The sequence below is a fragment of the Marmota monax genome, unplaced genomic scaffold (genome assembly GCF_021218885.2).
Source record: "Marmota monax isolate L192 unplaced genomic scaffold, Marmota_monax_Labrador192_F-V1.1 WCK01_AAM20220418_F8-fsc00047, whole genome shotgun sequence".
Classification (NCBI taxonomy): Eukaryota; Metazoa; Chordata; class Mammalia; order Rodentia; family Sciuridae; genus Marmota; species Marmota monax.
This window is the reverse complement of record NW_026692072.1, coordinates 11,632,659-11,656,239: the sequence shown is the minus strand read 5'-3', so window position 1 is coordinate 11,656,239 and position 23,581 is coordinate 11,632,659. Positions and strand designations below refer to the sequence as shown.

Sequence of the window (23,581 nt, the reverse complement as noted above, 5' to 3'; positions counted from 1 at the left end):
AGGATTTCTCAGAAGACAGGCAAGGTTCTGGCGTCCTGTGATGTGGCACAAATAAACATGGCCCTGGGAGCTAAGAGACCCATGCTGGAGGCTGGGGGGTGTGGCTCAGGGTGGAGCTTTGCCTAATGCACAAGGCCTGGGGTTCAACCCCCAGTACCCAAGACCAGCGCTAGATTCCAGACAACCCCTACCCAGCCGTGAGACCTCAGCTGAGTCAAGGCTACCTGTCTGGGCCTTGATCTTCAGGGACAGGAGGGATGGGGTCAGCGATGGAAGCACACACCTTCTGCCTCACTCTGATTGGCTCCACCCTGGCAGCCAGAATATCAGATACTCACCATCAGGAGATGTCCGTGAGTCCACTCACAGCAAGAGCAAGTGAACTGAATCTCCTCACCCCTTGTCCTCCCCCAGTGGCAGCTGTTGCCCCCTTGTGTCCCTCCAGTGATACTGCAGAGCAGAAACTCTGCAGAGCAGCTCCAAACTCTCTTGCCTTTGTGGGGGCAGAAGGGACTCAGGTTCCTGATTCCTTTAGGGACCAGCTCAGCCCAAGTCTCAAGGCCAGATAACCTGACTGACCCCCTCCTCTGCTTGGCTAGTCCGTGAAGATATTGAAGAATTCTGGAGAGGCCTCCAGGAAGATGAGGAGGGCAGGCCTGTCACTCTCTCCCAGTCCCAGCTATCCAGGACCTAGGCTTTCTCTTACCAGGGGTCATTAGTCCTTCCTCTGTCCTTGCCTGAGAGGACACTCACTCTTGTGCTTTCTTGTGCCATTTACAAATCCTGGTGGCTCCACCTCCTGGGATTTAACCTTTCTGGACTATGGCGCATAGACAAAAAAGACAGGAATCACCTATCTCCTCCCTCAATCATCAGGCCAGAGGCTCTGGCCAGGTGGCAGCAGATGGGGACCAGGAGATTCTTATCCTCATTTCCCCACCTGCACAAGCTCCATATTCCAGCACATGGCCTTGTGTGGGGAGTGAACAGTGAGATGGACTCAGCTTGGTCACTGAGGCCCCATTTTCTTCCCCAAATTGGCTGGAACCCAAGGACTCCAGGGCCTGCCTCCCACAGCCACCTGTGCTGTTCCCAGCATTGGCCTAATTGAGACAACCCTCAGAGGCTCCCTTTTGCTCCCAGACATCCTGGCACCACAGACAGGGTTCTCTCTCTGAATGAGAGGCCTCCCTCAACATGTCCCTCCCCATTCATTGCAAACCAACCCAAACAAGGTCTGCTTCTGCTTAGGCTGCCTGGCGGGCACCCTCTGACTTCAGGACGGTCTTCACTGGGGCCATGTGGCATTGTCTATAAATGAGACCTATTGTCTCAAACTTGTTCGACAGGTGTGTTTCCTGCCCTCTGAGAGCTTATGACTTTGAGCTTAATGAAGGGCAGGAGATGGTAGAGCAGATGCTCAGGCTCCCAGGGGCTCTGTCGGCCAAAGCTCCTTCTGTCTAGATGTGCAAAGTGCTAGGTAATTTCTGATGCCCCTGGGGTGCAAAACCAGCTAATCCACAAACCGTGCGACCTGCCCAGGATCAGGCTGCTGGGATCAAGCCAGAGGATAAGCAAGTCTTCCCTCTCTCCCAGTGGGTCCTAGAGCAGGAGGAGGAGTCAACCTCCCTCCCACTTGTGACTGACCAACCCTCTAGGCCCTTGGAACCTGAATGCAAAGGTCCTGCCCTCCTAACTCAGGGTAGAAGAAAACCGGAAGCCTTGGGATTAGAACCGGCCTACACCTCCTCTTCACTCTCCTCCTCAGGGAGGGGGCTGATGGTTCCCAGCAAGGAGAAGTGAGGCAGGATGGAGCTGGGGGCGGGAAGAATCCATAAGTTGGGGAGGATCACAGCTCAGTTTTGTGTCTCACTGGGCTAAAAAAAGGGAGATGGCAAACTGCTCCCCAGATTCCCAGAAAATGATGCCATGTAGGGGACAGAGATTGGCTTTAAGGAAAAGGCTCTTTAAGAAAGATGCCACAAAGACTGCTCCTTCTGAATGGACCAGAGATGGCAAACCTGTGGCCCATGTGCCATCACAGCCCCCTGCCAAACTCATAATAGGCAATAATTGTTCCTGGAACTCCCAGGTGAGCCAAGATACCAATACAATGCTCCCAACACAGCTCAAGAGCCACCACGGGTCTGTTACCCGTGAACCCCCTCCTAGCTGCTGCCCATTCATTTATCAGACCCCTCAGCCCCAAGGTTTTGAGATGTGAATGTGGGTGGGATGGGGAAGCAGAATAGGAATCTAAAGAGGATGGTGTCTAAGAAGCAAGAACGACGTTATGAATGAGCATGGAGCCTGGGAGAAGATGGAAGGAAGGTTTCTGAGGATTTTTACTGGTGGCCATCCATCAGCCAACAATGGTAACTGGCCCAGAAAGAATTAAAGAGGGCAGACCCCAGAGCAGGGGCACTATTCTAAATGTCACTCCCCTGCATCAAATCAAGTGAAAGGAGGGAGGTCAGCCCTTGTAGGCACTGATTCTTAGCTTCCAGGCCTCCCAGGGGAAAGCCTCATCCCTCTGGTCTCTGAAGGCCCTGCTGCCCCCAGCAAAGTGCTATCAAGCAATGGATACTCCTTCCAAGCTTCCAAAGGTGCTTTTTGATTTTCTTCTCATTAAGTACCCTGGCTTACCATGCCCGGAGTGATGTAAACCTGTGTTTCTCAAACTTGGGAGCAAGTTTGAGAAACACACCTGGGAAGCTCTTAAAAAATAAAATGCCCAAGCCCTACCTGCATATCCAATGAGCCAGACATGCCAGGGGCAAGATCTAGGAATCCGAGTATTTCTTAAAGCTCCCCATCCCCCTGTGATGTTCTGTTTGGAATCCTGGTATACACAGAGAGATGTAGATTTTGGAATCAAACCAACTTGAGTTCAAACACTGTCTCTGCCTCTTCTTGCTGTGTGATTCTGGGCAAAGCACCTCTCTCTCTGACCCTGTTTTTTTCATCTATTAAAAAAAAATGAAGAAATAACACCTATCCTGCTTATTTTAGGCAATTATATAAAGGCACCTGTCAGTTCTTTGGTTTCTTGTTCTTCCTCCAGAATGTGCCTGAGGCTCATCTCTACATGCACAAACCTGTGCCCTTCAAAAGGGGTACAGCTACAGGTCAGAAGCACCTAACACTTGGTGCCCTGTGGGCAGTGACAGGAAGCCTCTGGTGGAGCCCCTCCCTCCCCCTCCGGAGCCTGTGAACATTAGAGGCTACATCCTGCAGAGCTGGGTGTAAACTGTTCCATCTTGCAGGGCTGTGGGTGACAAAACAGAAGTACTGGAAGTCTCACTGCTTGCCCTGTTTTACATGACATTGAAGCCCACATGGCTTTAGGAGAGCCCAGGGAGCTCCATCTGCCAGTGTAAGGATCCAGATTTCTGTGCATAGTGTGTGCTCAGTGACAAAGTGTTAGGTGCAAAGAGCAGGGCCCTTGGCTAGAGTAAAGCTGGCAGAGGGCACTGGTCAGCATCATAGTTACACCAACCCACACAACAGAAAACTGCCCAGGTTATTGGTAGATAGTCTACCCTTGGAAGAGACAGGGCAAAGCCCAGGAGGTGCTGAATACCATGAAGCCTGGCAATTGCAGAAAAGAGAGAGGTAGGGTTTGGGCAGAGTCCAAGTGGTCAGAGTCCATTCTGAGGTAGCACTGGGGTCCTTAGCTGATTGGCTACAAGCTCTCTGGCCAGTAGGGTAGGGCCAGGGTCAGACAATAAAAACTCAGAGAGCCAGGTGGGGTACCCCAGGGGCAGCACCTTCCCTCACTTACCCTAGAGCTGCCAGGGCAGGCAGCAGAGGGTAGGCAGGACCAGCACACAGCCACTAACTGCCTGCACTCAATCTTTCCATACCCTCCCCCAGTTCCCCACCGGCGTCCTGGTCAAAGCTCTGTCACAGGCACAATATGGTGACATTTGGAGTGCGCTGGGGGGAGGGAGCCTAAGAGAGCTTGAACAGCAAGCACAGACTCCAGACTACAGCCCACTTCATCCCTTTTCCAGCAAGGACTGGAACTGGTAGGGGAAGAGATGACTGCCCACCAGAAGCCGCTGGGGTTTCCCTGCTAATTAAGAGCGGAGGTAGAGCAGGTGGCCAGATATCCCGAAACCCAGAGAGAAGCTAAAAATGTTGAGCAACTAAGTCAGTGGCCAGTGCTCTGGGCACAGCCATGTGTGGTGACAGTATCAGCGGGGCCACATTCAGCAGATGCCAAACAGAGGTGGCAGGCAAATGGGTCCCACGGACGCGCAAAGGGCAGTGTGATCCCCGCCTCACTTGTGCCAAGAGGCTCGGGGAGGCCCTGTTCTATCAGTGTCCAGAAGGGGTGGGTGACCGGTCATGGGTACCCTGCCTGTTGATGCCCAGGGGCTGGGGAGATTCTTTCTCCCCGCTGGAGGTTTGGGAGTGAGTCCGCCCGGTGCTACAGATGAGGCTCACGCTGCAGGTGCCAGTGCCGGGACGACCCGGACCGCCCGCGCCGGGTGCTGGGGGATGACCCCCATGCCGTGCCAGCGCTAAGGCAGACGTGCCAGTGGGAGACACCCCTGGGAGTTAGTTCCGACGTGGCCCGCCCCGCCAGTGGCCGAGCAAAGTGCCGTGGTGCCCGTCCCGCGGCCGCCCCGCTCACCTGTGCCCGAAGAGTCGCAGCCCTGGGAAGCGCCGCTTGCTGTGGCGCCGTGGCGCCTTGTCCGGCTCAGGACAGGCGTCGCGCTCGGAGCCGCTGGACGAGGCGGAGGCCGACTCGGAGTCGCTGCTCCGGGCCTCGGGGCTGCCGTCCCGCGGCTCCATCCGGCCCTAGCCCCGGCCGGCGGCGGGCCTGCGGGAGACGCCCATGCCGGGCCGGCGGCCGGGGCTCAGCACGCCCGCTCCGCGCCGCCCGCCGCAGCCATGGCGCGCGCTCGCTCCGCCCGCCCCGTGCCGCGCGCCCCCGCGCCCCACGCCCAGGTGCCCGGGAAGCGGCCGCCGCTGCCGCTCCAGGAAGTGCCGCCAGCCGCGGCCGCAGGACCCCGCATAGCTGGCCGGGCCGCTGCCTGCCCGCCGCCGAGCACGCCCCCCCGGCCGCGCAGCGGCACCGGGCCCACGGCGCCCTCTGCTGGCCGCAGCCCGCGCCGCAGCCCGCGAGGAGGCCCTGAGGGGCGGGGCAACAGAAGCCCCGCCTCCTCGGCCCCGGGGCCGGTCAGCCTGGATTCAACAGAAGCTCCTGGCTTGACACACCGCGCGCACTGTGTGCACCCGGGCGTCTTCTGCCTGTAGCTCTCCCGCACCCAAACACCCACACGCTCAAGTGTACACCCGCGAGGGCGGTCGTCACCACCTCCCTTCCCACATCCACAAGGAATACATTGCTTTCTCGCACACTCACACACTCTGTGCTCACCCAGCCACTCCTACGATCTCCACCCTGACCCCCTTGGCTCTCCCAAATCGCACCCACGGAATGAAAGTCACACAACGATCCCCATGGACACAGAGCAGACAGGCCTCTCACACACAATTCAGCTCACTCATTATTCAAACTCAGACTTCCCACCCCAGCCTCACACTGGGCAGCTGGGAGTTACTTAATGACCCTCCTGCACACCAACAAAGAACTTCCACTTCTCTCAAGGTCATCCTTCCACGGCTCTTCACAGTGGCCTCCAATCCTGTACTCTGTCTAACACGAATTCCCCCCCCCCACACACACACACAATGTCCAGTGGCTCCTCTTGATCTCTTACACTGCAGGGTCACCTGCACACCTCTTACACTCTCCATCCAATATCACACATCAGGACAACAGTTACAGCCTACAAGCTCATCCACTTACACACCCAAGTAGAGATACACATTTATCTCCTACACACAAATGACCCGCCCAGGACAACTGTTACAGAACTTCATCCCTCTCTCTTCACACAACCCCAAAAATAGACCTCATGGGCACACACAAACACCCCCAAAGGCAGCAGAATTTGTCCTCCAGAAATGAGCAATTGGAACCAGAACAGTCGCCTGTGGGGACACAACCATCACACATGCTTGTTGATCCACAGCTCTGGCGGTGTCTGATGGCCCCACAGGGAGGCTGGAGCCCGGCCTTCCACCCCCTTTAACCCTGCCACCCTGGTGCCCACACCAGCTGCTCACTGTTTCAGTTTGCACTTCACTCTTCAAAGCCACATCCTGTGTCACCCTCACTTTCACCCGTTCCTCTGGGGTTCTGGCATTTTCCAGCCTGAGACGACCACAAATAGCTAAGGCTGGGGGTACTGTGACCTGTGAGCAAGTCTGGGATTTTGAGAAATAGCCAGCACCCTGAAACCCAAACCCTGTCCTTGCTCCCTTCAAGTTTCCTGTGGGCCTGGAGAAGCTCTGAGCAGGGTGGTGGGGCCCCAGCCCTCCTGTAAGCAACTGGTGCCAGGCTGGCAGAAAAGTCCCCAAGTGGCCTGACGCTGGCCTCCTGGGGTACATGTGCTTTCTTTGGGGAAGTTTTCCAATGGTACTGACACCAAGCTCCAAGGGAAGACCCTGGGGCAGCTGGGGACCCCACTGAGCCTGCACAAAGCCCTGCAGCCTGTTCAGAAACCTTTAGCACCAGCACCAAATGCCACACCCCTGTGGACGCTCCTCTCCCCAGCCTTGCCTTGCTCCCTCAGCTCCTAGCCTCCAGGCAGCTCAGGCCCTCACCAAGCTGCCACCCAGCAGTCTTGACATCAGAGCTCCCAACACCCTGCCAAGAACCTCTTTGCCCTCTGCTGGGCTCCACAGAGCTGCTGGGTGATAGACAGCTCACCTTGTTTCTGCCACCCTGCCACCCTCCGGGAGACGGAGGTCCCCATGCCCACTCTCAGGCCACCCTTGTACCTACTGTGCCTGGGGGGCCTCTGCTGGGATCTGTGGCACGTCCCAGGAGCGGTAGCGCCACATCTGCCTCAGTGTCCCCGGCAGCTCCCTTTCTTCTGTCCCCAGCGCCTCAGCGGGGCCCAGAGCTGCGGCCACATTGCAGCCTCCCCCGGCACTGTGGCCAGCCCCCAGCGCGCTCATCCTGCCCGGCGACTCTCTTCCTCTTTCAGCACTTCCTGACCGGGGGGGCCCTGCTAGAGGCCGCTGGCCGCCCAAGCAGAGGACCACAGGGCTCTTAGGCGCCTTCCGCTGGCTGGGGCAGGACGCTGGCTGGGCAAAGAGCTGCATGGGAGGGCAAGGGGCAGGTGGGGACAAGTCCAGCCCACAGCCAGGAGGAGACTCCAGAATCACCAGGCCTGTCCGGACTCGACTCTGCATCTCGACCCAACCTGGCTTTCTTCTTCACTTGTCTGATTTTTACCCCCTGCTCCTGCTGAGGTCTCTCAGTTCTCGATGCCCCCTGGTACCCTGGCTGGGGACATCCAGCCCACAGCAGCTCTCTGTGTACATCACACCATCCAACACAGGGACAGTGATGGTAGTAAAAGCAGCAATGAAGATGTTTGAAATAAGGTAAGATATGAACAGGTAAACTAATGGGCCTCAATTTTCTCATCTGTAAAATGGAATAATAACTCAGACTCATAGAGTATAGACGTGTTAATTAGGAGGTGAAAAGGTTTGCAAATTAATTTATTTGATAAAAACATCTTGGCTGTCTTCCAAGCACCCGGCTCTGTATTGGAAAGTATCATGGTAAGCAAGGAAGCTGGGCTCTGTCCTCACAGGGCTCAGAGGTTGGGGGCAGGGGAGATTGACCAGGAAACTGACCATCCATGCCTAATACAATGTCAGGTATTGACATGTGCTATAAAGAAGGGAGCTAAAATGAAGGGGGAGGGGGGAGGGGGGCACGCAACACCTCACTCCTCTGAAGCAACATTTGAGAACGGCCCTAAATGAATCAAGAGAGTGCCTCACGTGCTGACCTGGGAGAACAGGAGCCAGAGGAATGTGACCAGGGACTGGAAAGATCACGAGCTTAGGCTGTGCTGGAGTTTGAAGCCATCATGAAGATTTGGCAAATAAATAGTAATGTGTACACTTACTTGTTATTCCTTCATTTTTTGGGGGGGGGACTGGGGTACCAGGATAGAACCCAGAGGTGCTTAACCACTGAGCTACATCCCCAGCCCTTTTTATTTTTTTGAGAAGTGGTCTCCCTAAGTTGCTTAGGGCCTCCCTAAGTTGCTGAGGCTGGTCTCCAACCTGGGATCCTCCTGCCTCAGCATCCTGAGTTGCTAGGATTACAGGAGTGTGCCTTGGCACCTGTGGTCCGTCTTACTCTTTATCCTTAGGGCTTGTTCTGGGGAGGAAATCGTGCTTTCCTCAAGCATTCTTTAATCACACTGCTCTATAATTAGTTCTTTAATTGTACATGTGTGTGTTACTCCAGCAAGGCTGTGAATTTCTAGAGGACAGAAACAGTGTCAGCTCAGTTCAGCAGACACTTACACTACAAAACCTGTGGACACAGGATGCACACGATGCCACCTCGACCCTTAGAAGCCCCTGCCTGGTGCTGGAATCAGCGAGTCCCTCATGACTGGAGCATAATGTTTTTCAATAACTTGTTTACCCGATGCACTTAATGCAATGGATCACTAATAGTCATAAGAAACAATAGTATTGCTTGCATACTTCTGTGCCAGGAGCTGTACGGAATATATAATTAGCTCATTGCATCCTTTAATGACCCAAGAGGTTCACTTTGTTATTGTCTTCCTCTTGCACAGGGAAACTGAGGCACAGAGTCACTAAGTCCAAGGTCACCCAGCTAGTAAGTGGTGAAATTAAGACTCTAAGCCCAGACTCTTTAATAAGACTCCTATTGCTCTTCTAAGTTTGGGGGAAATGCCAGGTTCGAAGCCTCTTTCCCCAACGGTTCTCCCTCCAGCCCATCATCTCTGAGTCTCTCCAGGTGGGACCTGTATGCTGGGGCCCATCAGAGACTCTGCCCTCCAGGCCAACGTCTATTCTGGAAGGAGACTGTTGCAGGGCCCAGTCTTCCTCTCCCAGGCATTCTGCAAAGAGCTCCAGTAGTTAAACAGAGGAAATGGGGCTGGGCTTGTTTTCCATTTGAGGCTCTGGCAGCCCTGAAGAAGCAGAAGGCAGGAAATGGGGCTCCTGGAGGGGAAGCCAGGCAGGCTGGAGGCTCTGAGCCGCGGAGCAGAGTGGTACTGACCCTGGGACTAGGGCCACCTTGGGCTTGTACCCCTCGAAGCGGTCGACAGCAGCTTTGCTCTCTGGGTGGGTTGGGGAGGGAAAGGCTTGAAGGCCCAGGTGCACAGGGCTGGGGAGGATGCCCTTGGCAGTTCCTAGGACGTGCCAGCACTGGGCAGCTGGGGACCCCTCAGAATACACCCAGGTACACACAGGAAGAGGAATCTGGGTAAGAAAATTATTCTGGGCTTTATCGAGGCCCCAGAGGGTGAGGTGTTCTACTTTCTGTGGCCTGGATGAGCAAGTGGGAGCTGGGGAAAAGAAATGTACCAGGCCACCACACACTCAAACCACGACCTGGACATCCTCTGCTCTCAAAACCTGCCAAGCCAGCCTCCTTGGCCTGACCTTCAGGCCTCCTTGGGCTCTCGAGCCTCTTACTTTCTTGCTTCTTTGTCCAGGCTTTCCCTAAAGAGATGTTCTCTCAACTCACACTGTGCCTGTGCATGATTCATAGTAGGTGCTCAATAAACAGTTCTTTCTTCCCTCTCTTTTCATATTAGCTTCAACATGTGGTCCTGACCCCTGCTGTTCTATTCTGCCTATGTAGCTCTGCTGGCCTGTGCCTTTGATATTTGGCCGATTAAAAATCTCCATTCTTAAAACCCCAATCCAAGCCACAGATCTGGAAAGGTAGAAAGAGCCCCAGACAGAGTTCATTAGTTCACATTATAGCCCTTGCTGTGTGACTCTGGGCTAGTCATTAACCTCTTTGGGTTGTACCAGATAGTTTCTAAGATTTCCTCTAGATCTATTTTTATCTTCTTCCCTGATCTCCAAGTTTTCATTCATTCAAATAACAAACATTTTATAAATATCAACTAAGTGTCATACACTGTTCCTGAGTCAGCATTCCCATCTCACTGACTTATCTCTGACCCTCACTTTTGTTCCCAATAATACTGTATAATTGGTATTGTACACATTATTCTTGTCACCTTACAAGATTATTTTTTTTAATATTTTTTAGTTATAGATGGATGCAATATATTTATTTTGTTTATTTATTTTTATGTGGTGCTGAGGTTAGAACCCATTGCCCCACATGTGCCAGGCAAGTGCTCTGCCCCTGAGCCACAACCCCAGCCCACCTTACAAGAGTCTAGAACCCTGTGTTACTCCTCACTCTGTGCTGGGTACAAAATTATGTGCTCAGTGACTTTCTACAGAAGTTGAAATGGTTTTGACTATAAATGTCCAAAAGCTGAGGGAGGGAGAGAAGCTGGCTTCTGGTTTGATGAGTGGCTCTGGGGAGTCGTGGAGGGTTTTGAAAGTCTAAGTCCTCCCCCAGAAGCTAAGCCTGTGGTCCAGATATCTGCTTTAGCCCTTGGGAGCAATCCAGAGAACCTGCTGATCACTGGTCCCTGCCCAGGTGCTGGGCCTCTGCCCCCTGCTGGAGGAAGCAGAGGTACCCGAGTTGGAGCTGCAGATGCTGCAGGCTAGTGACAGATGGGAACTGGATTAAGGCTCTTCTGGGCAGCCTCATCAAAATCATGAGCAAAAGGAAGTCTGGAAGAGGGACAAGGGGACCCTCTCCCACCGGGGCAGGAGGACCCTGGGTACAGCACGGGAAGCTCAGTCATCAAAGGTGGCCCTTCTAACCATGGGTGTTTCCCTTGGCACCTCCCAGGTGCTTGGGCTGGAGGTGAGAGATGCCTGGTGGATCTCCTCTCACTGTGGACCAGCAAGGACCTACTCTTCTGTAGGGAACTGCCTTCTGTCCCCAGTTTGGGCTGTGCCAAGCACCCAGGGCAGGATCATCAGGCTCCCTACCCTTCAAAGCTCCCACCCCACTGCAGGTTCATAAGCCCTGATGACCCAGGCATGCTTCAGTCCCCTCATCCCCCGCCTGCCACCAGTCCCTTCACCCCTCCCAGGATAGGGTCACTTAGTACAAAGCCCAAAGAAAAGATCCTCCTGGAGGAGGGCCCGGACCCTTGGAAGCCTGACAGGGCAAAAGGGCTTTGGAGTGACACAGATCTGAGTAGGGATCCGGCCCTACTGATTTCTGGTAGTGCCCTCTTAACAAATTGCTTAACTTCTCCAAGGTGTCCCTTATCTCTAAGTTGGTGCCCCGTGGCCTCCCAGTCCTGGCTGACTCTCTGTGTTCTGCTTAGCCGTCCTTCCCCGAGCATGAGCACCTGTCAAACACCGCAGAGCCTAGAACACTGTAGTCCCAATGCCACCCCCACCCCCTTCAGGTGTCACCAAAGGCGTGACACTAACCCTTGTCTGGGATCTTTCTGAACAACTGCTGTGAAAATTTGTCAACTGAAGCAAAGAAGAGACCCCCGCCCCAGTCCCGCCCAGAGAACTAGGGCTCCCAACAGCTGCCTCTGGTACAAGGACTGGGCTGCTGGGGGCACATCCCAAGCTTCTTGTGCCGAAGCGGGGTCCCCATCTCTGCACATAGGCCTCCAGGATGGCCCCGCCCCACCTCTGGGCACTGCCCTCCGGGCCTTTGACTTGCTGGTCAGCAAGAACCTCTGTCAGAGGGGAGGAAGGAGTTCCGGGCAGGGGCTGACCCCGCCCTTGCAAAGGAAGGAAAATGGACGGACCCCAGGCTTCTGGCTTCCTTTGGCAGAGGCCCCCTCCCTCCCCCTGCTCCAGCTCAGCTCTCTGCCCCCGGTTTTTGCATTTTTAATTCGGGACAGAATGTGATCTCTTCAGCTCCTTGCTTTATCCTGTTGCTATTTAAATTACAAATCGGCCCATCTCCCTGTCACTCTCGGGGTTATTTTTAGCTTCTGGTAAATAGCAGCAGGGAGAGTAGGATCAGGTGCCCCTCCCATGAGGAACTATGTCCCTGTCACCAAGGGCCCCGCAGCAGGGGGCACGCGCTCCATCCCCAGCTGGTTCCCAGTCGCCCTCCCCAACACCAGCCCTCTGCGTGGGTGGAGGGGGCAGAGGGAGGACCGCAGGCTGGATGGAAGGGGCATGCGTGCTCCGTCCTTGCTGTCTCCTTAAGCTTTGCCACCCCCAGGTCCCGTTACTCATCCATTGCTCAGGATAGTCTCCTCGGCGACACACGAGGGGGGTCCAGCTATCCAGGGCAAACACCTAAACGGTGTTTCACTCCCACTTAGCTCTCTTATCTGCTTTACCAGTCCCAGCCTCGCTCTTCGGTGGGTATTGTTGTTCCCGTTTTCCACACGAGGAAACGGGGTCAGAGTTGTACTCTAGGAAGTGGCAGGGCTGGAATTCGGAACCCAGGTCTCTGACCTGGAAACGTGCGTGCACGTGCGTGCGTGGAATGCAGGTGTCTCTCTTGGTGGAAGGCAGGGGCCACCGTGTCCCCAACAGCTTATTTTCCACGTGTCTGCCCCGTCTCTTTCACTAGGTCAGAGTTGGTAAACCACAGCCCCTGAGCCGCCTCTGGACTGCTACCTGTTTTTGTAGGGCCTGTGAATTAAGAATGGTTTGTACGTGTTGAAGCGGTTGGAGAAAAAACAAAAGAATAATATTTTGTGACAGTGGAAATGAGATGAAATGTAAAGTTCAGGCTCTATAAATAAAGTTCCCCTGGAGCCCAGGCGCACCCACTCGTTTACACATGGCCTGTGACTGCTTTTGCACTACCGTGGCACAGCAGAGTAGCTGTGACAGGGACCACGTGACTTGCAAAGCCTAAAATATTTACTGTCTGGCCCTGTATGGGATCATATTTTTGTCAAGGGAACGGATCATGTCCCAAACTTCCATCTCAGGCAGTGCCTGGCCCAGGGCCAGATCTCCAGGTGGAGGTGCTGGTTCTCCTTGGAGACTGACCCTTCTGGAACTTAGCACAGGGAAGCCCCTGCCAGCCACATCCCAGTGAGTCATCTTCCATTTTTCTCCTCTCTCAGTCTCTCTCTCTCTCCTTTGGCTTCTTCACAGGAGAAGCCAGTGGTTTCCAAAACTCAACTATCAAAATTACCCTGGACCTGGGTGCAGTGGTACACGCCTGTAATCCCAGCGGCTCGTGAGGCTGAGGCAGGAGGATCTCGAGTTCAAAGCCAGCCTCAGCAAAAATGAGGCACTAAGCAACTCAGTGAGACCCTGTCTCTAAATAAAATACAAAATAGGGCTGGGGATGTGGCTCAGTGGTTGTGTGCCCATGAGTTCAATCCTAATATAAAAAAAAAAAATACCTTGGAGAGATTTGTCAACTTGAGCTGTCCAGGCTCAACACACTACCTATAGTGGGATCTCCAAGGATAGGGCTTAAGCATCCATTTTAAAGGACATCCCTAAATGATCCATTTTGAGAACTAGTTAGCTTAGCTCCAGAGGTCTGAGTTCTGCTCATCTTCTGATTGATCTGTGCAGACCACCTACCAGCCTGCCCCTCACTTTTTTTCAATAATTGCAAACCATGCCCTGTTTGAAAAAAAATAAAGGAGTCCTGCCCCACTCATGTCCCCTTGCCTATTTTCTTGCCTTCTTCTTATTTGGGGGGGGGGGGGCGGAACGTGTGTGTGTGTGTGTGTGTGTGTGTGTGTGTGCGCGCGCGCATACATGTAGTACTGGGGATTGAATCCAGGGTCACTCTACCACTGAGCCATATCCCAGCCCCCTTTTTCTTTTTAAATTTGAAATAGGGCCTTGCTAGTTGTAGAGGCTGACCTGGAACTTGGATCTTCCTGCCTCAGCTTCCTGAGTCACTGGGATTACAGGCACGTGCTAGTCATTTTCTTTCCTTTTTGCTCCCTCCTCCTACCCCTTCCTCCTGTGCCTGCCCTTCCAGGTGTCTGAGTTTTTCCTGGCACAGACTTGCCATCTCCCCATCGGCCTGAAGCAGCTTCCTGGGCTACTTTCAGCCCACACTGGCTCTGGGAGGAAAGGGAACCTATTTCTCAGGAACCCCCACGCCCCTACAAGCTTCTCCTGTCCTGCTGAAAGCCCCCATGGTCCTCACTTGCGTCAGAAGCAGCCAAGCCTCAATCCTGCTTCCACTTCCGCCCCTGGCCCTCAGAGTTTTGTGCCCCCGCATTTCTGCCTAAAAGCCTTTTCTCTCTGTGAAGGGCTTTCAGCTGCTTTTCTTAGCAACTCCTCACAGCGGGGTGGGAGGTTTAGCTTCAAGCCAGAGCTACATGGAACTGTGGCAGGCGGAGGATGTGAAAAGGGCCACCATGGGCCTGAGTGCCTGCCAGCCCCAGGGCAGCCTGTACAAGGAACAGCAGCCTGGGTCATCAGGCCTCTCAGGACAGCAGCCACATGTGAGGGATTAGCCTGAAAGCTCTGCTTGTTCCTGGGGTCCCTAGGGACCTGGAAGATTTGGAGGGCTCAGGGCTGCTACCTATTTCCCAAGGTTTCTTCTGTCCTCTCTGCAGGGGGCTCTCCTTGCCTTGATGCCTTGTCCAGCTCTGGTCTAAGACTGGGCTTGCAGGGTGACCCCTGTGTGTGAGGGGGCACCCTGCCCAATGTGTCCTGGCTCTGTCTTCTGCAAAAAACCTCGTGCAGGTGACCTCTCCAGGTTGTTCTCTTCACAGTCAGAGAAAAACCTACAACTTAGTTACTGTGCATCCTTGGTGACTAGAGGCGCCAAGTCTAGGCTGTGGAGGAGCCTCTATCTGGAACCACCTGGGAGAATCACAGCCCTGTGTGTATGTGTGGGTGACTGTGTGAGTGTGTTTTCTCATGCACAGAACATCTTCCGTGTCAGCTCTTTAATTCTGGTCCCTACTCACTAAGCCTTTTCCTTGCTCTGACTTCTTTCTAACTTCAGTGGCTGTTAATATGACCCACAGCCAAGAAAAATCTTGGGGTCATCTCCTTGTGTTACAGGTGAAGAACTGAGGCCCAGAGAGATACTGTCCAGTTTAAGGACATGCATCAAATCACTGGCAGAAGTGAGAATACAAACCAGGTCTCCTGGCTGTCAGGCTATTTCCTCAAGGATTCTGCATTCTCTACCCCATGCCCTGTCAGTCTTTCTGTACTCCTTCCTCCCCTAGGGGGACCTTCAGAGGCTTCTCTAGCTCCGTGAGTCACAGGGTGGATGATAGACCTCTCGGCATGGTGTTCTGGAAGAGCCTGGTAATGGAGCCCAGTGTACCCATGATTCCCAGAGAGTGAAGGTAGAGCCCAAGGGAACCTAACCCATTTCCCATTTGCTCTGAGCATCCCACTTCATGATGGTGGAAAAATCCCTTCTCTGGATTCCTCCAAGTAATGGAAGCTTGATGGTCTCATAACCATTAAGAACATCAGGGTCCTTTAAGCTCCCTGGGTCAGTTTTATGATACATCATCCCAGAAGCCCCAGGGAGAGCCAGGGCAGCCTCAGACACACCTCAGCCCCTACCTACCCCCATGGTTGTCAACAGCAGGAAATTTGACTTCTTCAACCAGGCTGCTGGCCTGCTGAACCCTCCACAGGAGCTCATTCTGTGGAGGGGCTTTAGAGGGGTAACAAATCCAAGTTGAGACTGTGATCTGGGAAGGCATCAGGAAGGTAAGGACAGTCCTGGTTGCCTTGCCCCACTACCCCAGCACCCCCCTTGTTCTGAGGAGCAGCCCTCCCTCTGGGCAGAGAGGGCAGGGCAAGGGAGGCTGGGAATTTTAGGCGGCAGAGATGACTTAATTAAGATGTTCCGTAGGCACAGGGACATTGCCTTGCTACAGCCTGCTGTATCGCAGGGGCCAGACAGGGATTCCTTTCTCCATCTCTAAGCAGCAGGAGCTCAGCCTGGTGGCTGAGAGCATCTCACCTCTGTCATCCAGTGCCTAGTACAGAGGCAGCCCGCAGGCATGCTCAGTCAGGGAAGGCCCGCTGAACCAACAGGGGTCCTTTATCCCCAAGAAGAAGGGCAAGGCATCTCCTTGCTCTCCCCAACAAACAGAAGTTTGTAAGAGTCATGTCAGTGCCATCTTTCTCAGCACAGGGGCACAGCGCTTGGTACGCAGTTGGCACTCAATGATTACATGTTGGATGAATAGGACTTTCACGGTTCATGCAGAGAAGTGGTCGCGACACCCCTTCGGAATCCCCAGCTCCCACAGCAGGGCCAGGCAAGCGGCGGGCTCGCAGAGCGCTAGTTCAGGGTTGAGGGCCAGGAGGGGTGGTCCCGAGCGCGGCGCTCCCTCGGCCCCCACCTCCTTACCTGTAGGACACCTGCTTTCGTAGGTGCATCTGGCGGAACCGCTCCTCCATCGGGGGCGCTGCGGCCATGCCCCGGGGGCCCTCGGGCCAGGGCTGTGAGACCTCGGCCTCCTCCCCCCGCCTGCAGCGCCTCCGCACCACCTCCTCCGCCGCCGCCCGGCCGCCGGCGGCCCCGTCCCCGCGCGGCCCTCCGCCGCCCGGGCCCTCGGCCATCCTGCGGCCGCCTTCTCCCCGAGGCTCCCGCGGCCTTGCGGGGTTCCTTGCTAAAGTTCAGAGTCTCGGGTCCGCCTGGGCCGGGGGCGCGGGGCGGGGAGCGAGGGAAGCGCAGGGTCCCGCTTGTCCCCCGCGACGCCGGCGCTCAGACGACAGGAACCGCGCGGCGCTAAGCCTGGGAGAGGCCGGCGGGGATCCTCCCGCGCCCCGGGGGGAGTCCTCGGAGAGGGTCGGGGCGCCCCCCGGACGGCCGGAGCCTGGTGCGAGCGGAGCCGGAGCCCGGCCGGCGAGCGTGCTCCCGCCGCCGCCGCTGCCGCGCACCGGAGTGTCACCTTAGAGACACCCGCACCCCGTGGGGTCTGGAGGGAGGGCGCCGCCCCGCCCAGCCAGCCCGGCTCAGGGCACTGGGGGAGCGAGCCCGGCGTAGCCGGCCGCGGGCACGAACCTCGCCGGGGCGCGAGGCCCGGGTGCAGGGCGCTACCGGGGCCCACCTCGGCGCCCCCGCCCGCAAGCCTGTACCGGCTGCTCGGCAGCTGCCAATCATCTCCCTGCCCGTCACTCAGCCGCTGTGATGCACACCCCCCCCTCCGTCCCGCGTTTTCCGGCTTCTGCATTCGCTGTGGCAGCGACGGGCAGGTGGAGGGGGGGCAGGGGCGTGACACGAGCCAGCTTTAACTCCGTCTGCGCCATGGGAGTTTAGAGATCCATTTGGACTTGGGGAAGGGCCAAAAGAAGGGGAGTATACCCAGGGACGCCTCAAATTTGGGGATGGACCAGATTGCGAGTTACCCTTTATCTAGGCCTGGAGCTCTCTGCACCAGGGCTGAAGAGGGACCCAGCTGGAGATGTGTGCAAGGCCAGTAGCTCCCAAACCTGGAGCCCTCAGCTTGTCCCTGGCTGGGAGTCCTTCAGGCTGAAGATCAGAGTGTCCCAGAAAGTAGCATCAGGTTTTTGGGACAGAAGAAGCTGATGGGGAGGGGAGAAGTCACTGCCAGAGGGAAGGGCTAGAGGCCTCCTTGGGGTCTATCTTGGTTTGCTCTTCCTTTTTCCTAGGCCAAGTCCCATGGTGCCTCCGCCCTGGTCTCCTCTTGTCCTTGAGTGGTTCACCATCTGGGGTGGCACCCTGTCTAACTTCTCAGATCTATCCATGGCCCAGATTCATCTTTCTGAAATCAGCCTTTGACCATAGCATGTATTGTCCCCCCTGTAGTATTTAATGGCTCCCCCTTGCCTGTACTCTAGCCTGGCATACAAGACCTGCCTTGATCTCTCCTCATCTTGTCATCCATTCCTGTCCATTCTTTTCCTTCCATGCATCTGTGCTCCTTATTGTGGGAGCTAACATTAGGTCTGTAAGGCATGTCCAGGTTGTGCCCTGCATCAGAAATCTGCTCATGGAGTTTATATTCTGATTCTCCTTTAAAGGCCTCTTTTTTTCCCAGAAAGACTCCCTGGGTAGTTCCTGCAGAATGGCTTCCTCCCAGGGCCCAGGCCTCTACCCCAGATGTCTATTAGTCTATTCTGTGTCTCACCTTTCCCCACTGACCAGAGCTGGGAAGGTGAGAGGCACCAGCCTCATGGAGAAGGAGAATGGGCTGCCCTGAGGTTCCCTGACTCTCCTGTGCCTTTGCTCAGATTGTTCCCATTGCTTGGAGTATGTCCCCTTCTCTGTTCTGCCTGTGGAAAGCCTGTCCATCTTCCACCGCCACCTCCAGAGCCGCCTCCTCCAAACACCCCTCCCTAATATTCCAGTATAGATGCTGCCGACTTCCTGGGCCTCTCTCTGTCATGCCTGCACACTCTAACAATAGCTGTGTCTCATTTGATCCTTACCACAACCCTGGGTGGTAGATATTATCATTTCCTCCATGTTACAGAGGAAGACAAGAAAATGTCATTCAAGAGATTTATTTGTTCAAGATGGCTCAGGCAGCGAGTGGTGAGGCCAGGATTTAAAACCAAGTCCTCTGGTATCCGAACAAATGCCCTTTTCCACTCTGCCATATTGCTGCCCACACAGTAGCAACCACCTCGGTGTTTGCTTTCCTCTAATCTGTGAGCTCCCAATGGGCAGGGACCAGGCTGCTGTCTCTCACCTTCTCTTGGTCCAGCAACCTCTATTGGATGAAAAAGATTGAATTAAATTTCTTAGCCACAGAGGATTTTCGCCCTCAAGCCAAGTTTGAAAGATGTACTACTGTGAGGGGTCTGGGTGGGGGCTGGGCACTTGAGAGCACCCACCCAGCTGTCCTTGGGACCGCACTTCTTGGATTCTTGGCTCCCATTTCCTGGCCCATGGTAGCCTCCTACACCATGAATTATAGTAGTTCTGGCTGGGTTTGACATTCACTCACCAGCTGCCTAGCTGCTGGGTTTCCAGGTTGGGTTTTTGTTTAGTTCTTTCCCGCAGAGCTCTCCCCACTCAGTCCTTTTTAAAGTGAGACTTCATTCGCCATGCTCACACCTCCCCACTTAGGACCAGCTGCTGACTGCATTATCTTTTGGCAGTGGCTCTGCCCTCCTCCCAAGAAGAGAGGAAATGTGCAGGTCCCCTCCCTTAACCAGCGTCACCACCTTCTGCAATCTCTTCCAGTTGCAGCCCACGGCTGATCTCCAGCCCATTCATTATCCCTGTGCTCAGAGAATAAGTGCTCATGTCTCCATCCGAGCTTTCATCTACCCTCCTAGCAGCTCTGTGAGGGTGGCGACCATTTTACAGACAGAACACTGAGATTTGGAGAGGTAAGATACTTGCCGAGACCACACACAAGTGGCAACAGGGACCTCAGAGCCCTTCCCTTAACTGCCACTCTGATGACCAAGCAACTCTGATGCCTTCATAGCTCAGATCCCAGCCTGTCCCCTCCACCTATGGGAAAGACCCAAACGGCACCTACATCTGACAGGTGCCCAAATAAGCTGACCACTCCTCTGGGATCCAGAGGTTGCACTGTACATCCCTGCTGCAGGCATGCCCCACCACCTCCCTGCTTTCAGAGCTTTGGTGTCCAGGTATAAAAAAGGGTTTGTAATGGCAATCTCTGCGGGGTGACTGGCACTGTAAAAGCCACCGCATGTGCTGTGGCAAAGCAGGCTGCAGGACTGACAATAGTGTGAGGGGGCTGCAATTCCTTTGCTGGAATGCACTGGGGACATTACAACCTCAGAGGTTGTAATGCACGCCTGGGGAGGCAGTGTATCAATGGGTGGCTTTGGGGAGGGCACTAACCCTGCATCCCAACACAAGCTGGGAAGGCTGCCTGGGACGGACTGGCAGAGAGAGGGGATCCCGGATGACCACACGTTGGCATGGGCTGTCTGGATTAGTTGCTCATGGATCTTGTGCTGTAATATAAAGCTGAAGGGGAGGGAAGTTTAGAGACCGAGAGGGATGCTGAGGGGAGGGGTGGGGGCAGCATACACTCTAAAACCAAACAGAACGGGGTTCAGATACCAGCATGAGACTTAATATCTGCATGATAGATACCCTCCCTTTAGGATGATTTGGGTTCCTACCTGGGATGTGTAAATTCTCCATTCAATGTCTGGTACGTGGCAACTAGTCAAAAACAGGAGAGTGACAGATTTCAAGTCCTTTAACCTCAGGCGCCCTGTCTTATTTGAGTTCCAATGTTAGCACAGTCCTGTGTACCTGAGGGTTACCCAGAAAATATTGTTAAACAAGTGAATTAATTATGAGGGGTCAGACCATCTCCCCCACCATTCTTCCAAGTGCTCTTTTCAAACTGTCCCCTTTCTCCCCAACTCGACTCCCGCATCATCCCTCCATATTGCCCCACCCCATACATGGAAGTTTTTGAGGACTCCCTGTTTCCTGTCTCCTGACATTCTGTACCCACAAAATGTCCCCCCCTTCTGCCCAGGCCTCTCCAGTCCAAGTGGACCTTTCCGCCCGCTCCCTGTTTCCCCCCCCCCACCCCGCCATCCTTCTTTCTCCCTCTTTGTGATACCTTTATCATTCTCTCTGTTGGCTCTTGGTCTTCTGGAAGTAACCATAGTCAACGCTCTGCCTTCTGAAAAACAGTCCTGAACTGCCCTCCATCTCCCCCCTCCAGCTGCCGCCCTCTATTCCTTCGTAGCTGAGTCCCCCTAAGGGGCTTCCCTCCTTCCTTCACTTCTGTCGCTCCTCTTCCCCTGGCTTCCCTCCCTCCTGCCCCAACTCTTCCCTGACACAGCTCCTACCAAAGTCAAGGGCCACTCCCCACTATCCCTTCTTCTCATCTTCCCCATCCACTCACATGGCATCTGACACTGGCCACCCCTCCAGGAAGCTGTCTGCTCCATCACCTTCTGGACGCTCAGTTCGGGCTTCTCCCCCCTTCCCTGCCATGTCTTCTCAGTCTTCCTCCATCCCTACTGACTCTCATCCTGGCTTTCTGACCTTGCTTCCTTTTATGCAGACCCCCGTCTTTAGCACACCACCTGCATGGTGACCATCTCCTCATCTCCGTCCGGGATCCCCTTCTCCCAAGCCTTAGACTTGAAGGCTGGTGGGGAGTGTCGCACTGCAACTCAAATGCCAGATGTGCTAAAAAGAATTCTCTTTCCCTCCAAACTTGTTCTTCCTCCTATATTCCCTGTCATGGAAAATGTCCTCATCATCCCATCAGTTCTCAGACACCGAAATGTCATCATTTCTTGCTCTTTCACCCCACAACCAATTTGGCGTCAGAACCTGGTAACATTCCTTCTGGTCCCCTCTGGAATTAGCGCATTTCTCCTTCTCCTCCCTCCTCTTCCTTCTTCTTTTCCTCCTCCTTCCCCTTATTCTTTTTCTTCTTCTCCTCCTCCTTCTCCTCCCACTGCTCCTTCTTCCTTCCTAGTACTGGGGAATGTGGCTTAAAAGTTATTGTTAGGCTGGGAGTAGTGGCACATGCCTATAATCCCAGTGACTCAGGAGGCTGAGGCAGGACGATGGCAAATGGAGGGTAGCCTCTGCAACTTAGTGAGATCCCCTCTCAAAATAAACAATAAAGGGCTGAGAGTGTGGCTTAGTGGTAGAGAGCCTCTGGGTTCAATCCCCAGTACCCTCCCACACAAGTTATTGTTAATAACCTAATACTAATAGCTCGGGATCCAGAGCCCAGGCTCTAACAGCCTTGCTATGGAAGCCTGTGCTTTTTAGCAGGTAAAACTGCTCAGTAGCTGGCAGTGAGGGCTCCACCACTGGAGGTGGTCACACCAAGGCCCTGGGGAGGAAGACCATGGAAGTCAGGGCTTGAAGGCCAGTCCTGAGGTTCTCACCTAGCTTCTCCCCTGGTGGGTGGCGGCTGTGGGACCATTCTGCCACCATGCCCTTGCTTCTCTGTGATGCCTCCTCAGCGTCTCTGCCCTTTGTCTTCCAGCTGTTATGAGCTATTTTTATTGCCTTGAACTTTCCCTGCTCTCCCACCTCCGAGTCTGGCCCGGGCTGTCCCTTCTTTCTAGAATGCCCCTTTCCTCGTTCCTGCCTACTTCCTTCCCTGTTTCCTGTCACCCCCTCCTGGAAGCCTTTGCTGCTCATGTCTGGGTGAGGTGCTTACCTGTGCACCCTCATAGCACCCCTGGCTTGTCCCTTAGCACTCTGTGTCAATATGGCCTCTAATTGTGCACTAATGTTGCTTGGCACTCACTATGGGCTGGGCCCTGTCTGTCCGAAGCACTGTCTGGAGCTTACCTCGTGGACCCCACAGCCTCGTGTATGGGTGTTAAGTCCTCGTTTTCCAAGGGAGAAACGGAGGCTCAGGGAATGGCTTGTCAGTCTCCTGTGCAGCGTGACAAGTTACCATCAACATGACAGCCTAAAACCGCACCCTTTGCGATCTCATTTATGCTCAAAGTCCCGGCCCAGCTCACCTGGGTCCTCTGCCCTGGATATGACGAGACTGCAGCCCAGGTGTCACTAGACTATGATTCCACCTGGAGCTTGGGAACCTCTCCTGAGCGTGTTCAAGTTGTTGGCAGAATTCGGGACCTTGATGCCTTAGCACTCAGGTCCCGGAAGCTGCCCCTCTTCCCAGTATGGCTGTTTGCCTCATGCCTGCAGGGAGAGCCCTTCTCTGTTCAGGAAGGGCCCAGTTCCTCCAGCTTTCACCTGACTAATCCAGGCCCACCGAAGAGCATCTCCCTTATGATGAACTCATAATCAGTTGATTTGGAACCTTCATTACATCTGTAAAATCTTTTCACTTTTGCCATAAAGGGCAATCTAATTATTCACGCGAATTAAACACGTTGTGGACACCAGGGGGCAGGAATCTTTTTTTTTTTTTTTTTTTTTACTGGTGATGGAACCCAGGGGTGCTTTACCATTGAGTTATATCCCCAGCCATTTTTCTTTTTTCTTTTTCTTTTTCTTGTTAAATGGCCAAGACTGGCTTCCAACTTGCCAACCTCCTGTTTTAGCCTCACAAATCCCTGAGATTCCAGGTGTGCGCCATCACGTGCCCAAGAGCAGGAATCTTTGAGACTATATAGAATTCTGCCTACCACACCGGGATAGCACGTGGCGCTTCCAATCTAGTGGTTTTTGTTTTTTTTTCCTTCTTCTTGACATAGCTCTGTTGCCCAGGGTGTCCTTGAACTCCTAGGTGATCCTTCTGCCCCCCAGCCTCCGGACTAGCTGGGACTACAGGTGCACCCCCCCACACGAGCTCCAGCGGTGCCTTTAATCCAATTGAGGCAGAGGAGCTAAGAGTGGGGAGGTCTTAGAGGATGGAGCTTGGTTCAGCACATAGAGTACCAAGCACAGTCCTTGGCCCATGCCAGGCGCTTGATACTTAGAGTTGCCAAAGACCAAAATGGTGGCTTGCAGACCCTCCGCTTTCATACTGAGCAACAAGGCAGGGGAACTACAGGGAATTCTTTGACTGTTTCATCTGAATTGGTGCCTGTCTGGGAGAAGCAGCCCCATAGAAATGGCTTCTTCCACCCTCCCCACCTGAATATAAAATGACACACCCTGTCACCCCCATCCCTCCGTCCTGCTCCCCTTCCCCCAGGAAGAAAGGCACAAAGTCCGGAATTGATGCTGCATCTTTTTTTATTTTTTTAATTTTGCCTTCTTCAAGCATGTGCTGAGCTGGTGGGGAGAGCAGTTTGG

At 54.3% G+C, this 23,581-nt stretch overlaps 1 protein-coding gene across 5 annotated transcripts in view; it reads right to left on the bottom strand.

The window, feature by feature from the left end:
• Positions 1–16,494, bottom strand: part of Dgkz (diacylglycerol kinase zeta) — a 41,791-nt gene extending 25,297 nt beyond the window's left edge. For 2 of the 5 annotated variants that reach the window (XM_046457040.1, XM_046457049.1), the window contains exon 1: positions 16,268–16,494. In XM_046457040.1, the coding sequence (XP_046312996.1) occupies positions 16,268–16,479 (212 nt within the window). In that variant the 5' untranslated portion in view covers positions 16,480–16,494. Of the gene's footprint in view, positions 1–4,642; positions 4,846–6,865; positions 7,057–16,267 lie in introns of those variants that run through there. The other 3 variants (XM_046457058.2, XM_046457068.2, XM_046457030.1) reach the window with 2 other exon arrangements.
• Positions 16,495–23,581: the final 7,087 nt, after the last annotated feature.